This window comes from Myzus persicae, unplaced genomic scaffold (genome assembly GCF_001856785.1).
Source record: "Myzus persicae strain clone G006 unplaced genomic scaffold, MPER_G0061.0, whole genome shotgun sequence".
In the NCBI taxonomy this organism is placed as follows: Eukaryota; Metazoa; Arthropoda; class Insecta; order Hemiptera; family Aphididae; genus Myzus; species Myzus persicae.
In genome coordinates, this window is record NW_019103217.1 from 1 (window position 1) to 1,605 (window position 1,605).

The 1,605-nt window shown below is 54.6% G+C and overlaps 1 protein-coding gene across 1 annotated transcript; it reads right to left on the reverse strand.

Annotated features, from left to right (window-relative positions):
• Nucleotides 1-64: 64 nt before the first annotated feature.
• On the reverse strand, nucleotides 65-983 carry LOC111034002 (the record flags this gene model as incomplete). The annotated part of the gene is made up of 1 exon (XM_022315011.1): nucleotides 65-983. A coding segment is annotated over exon 1 (919 nt), but the record flags the coding sequence as incomplete, so codon positions are not given.
• Nucleotides 984-1,605: the final 622 nt, after the last annotated feature.

Consider the following 1,605-nt stretch of genomic DNA (forward strand, 5'->3'; position numbering starts at 1 on the left):
CGCCATAATATGTGCTGGAGTGGACGATATTCAGGCGCTACCAGCACCTGACGATACATTTTACAAATGTCGGCAGTGAACGCGAACGTGTGCACCCGAAATCTGGTCAAAATGTCCACTATGTCCTGCTGCAACTTGGGACCTTGATACATACAATTATTTAGTGACGTCCCGTCATGGGACACCGCGGAAGCGTCGAATACGACGCGAATTTTAAAGTCACCGTTGGACTGTGTGCACACTGCATGGTGGGGGATGATGTACTGCCCGGGGCTCGTGGCCACGGACATGTGACCGAGCGCGAGGTATTCAGACATGAAGTCACAATATGCTCCGCGCAGAGATGTGTCGGACGTCAGTTTCCGTTCGAGGGACTCGAAACGCTTGAGCGCGACGGATCGTGAGCCCGGGAACGACAATTGTGGTACTGGCTTACGCGTTGGTAGCGGCACTTGAAACCGACCGGAAGGCAGTCGCTGGTGTTCGGCGCGGAATTGACTCTCACACCAACCATCGTCGGTAAAAGACGGCGGAGCTGCGTCTGGTTCTTCGACGGTCCAAAATTTATCCATCAGAGCTTCAATGGACGTAGCTAAGGACACCGGTGTAGTGATGAGATGACAGGTGGCCGCCGCCGGAATTGGCCCGATTAGGACCCAACCGAAGATTGAACTAAAAGCTGTGGGTAAGGCTTCGTCGATTTTAATTTGTCGACCGTCCAGAATGGCGGAAAATACGTCGGCCCCAAGCAACATGTCCACCGGAGATGCCACGTTGAACTGTGGATCGGCAAGTGCGAGTGTGGAAAAACGATCCTTGATATCCGCGGGAAGCGAGGCGCGCGGCATGTCACTTGTAATAGACGGCAGTACCCAGGCTTGGACAGTTAAAGCGGGTTTGGTCGCGAACCGCGGCCTGATGTGACACTCGACGACACCCTTTACGTTGACAACAGGCGTGCCGGATATGCCACTTACCGGCATTGTCCACGGACGAGGACGGAAACCAAGGCGGGTTGAACACGCCACTGTCATGGCACTAATCTGGGACGCGGAATCGACCAGAGCGCGAACCGTTTGCCAAGATCCGGCCCTATCGCGCACGTGAATTAACGCGGTGCCTAACAAGACCGTTGGTATCGTATTCGAACGCGGCGCCAACGCGGCTGCGCAACACGACGGTGTTTCCCCCCCCCCACTATCACCGCCTTCCTCTTGGCGGGTGGGAGTAACACCATGTAACAATGTGTGATGTTTTTTCGAACACTGGTGACATCGCGACTTTGACGAACAGGCGCGGATAAAATGATTACCGCTGAGGCAATTAAAACAAACTTTATTTTCATGGGCCCATCGATTCCGAACGTCCAATGACCATGATCGGAACTTCGGACACGTGCTGATGCTGTGCGAACCCTGACAGCATGAACATAAACTGGTAGTAGTCTGCGAATGACGCTCCGTTGGTTTCGCAGCGACGAGCGCTACGGGATTACTCTTCCCCGCGCGGTGACTGACGTACGGCCCGGTAACAGGTTGTGGCTTCGGCTTGGCACTAGTCTTCCGCGGCTCGCCCACATTTTCTAAGACGGTAATACGATCCCGC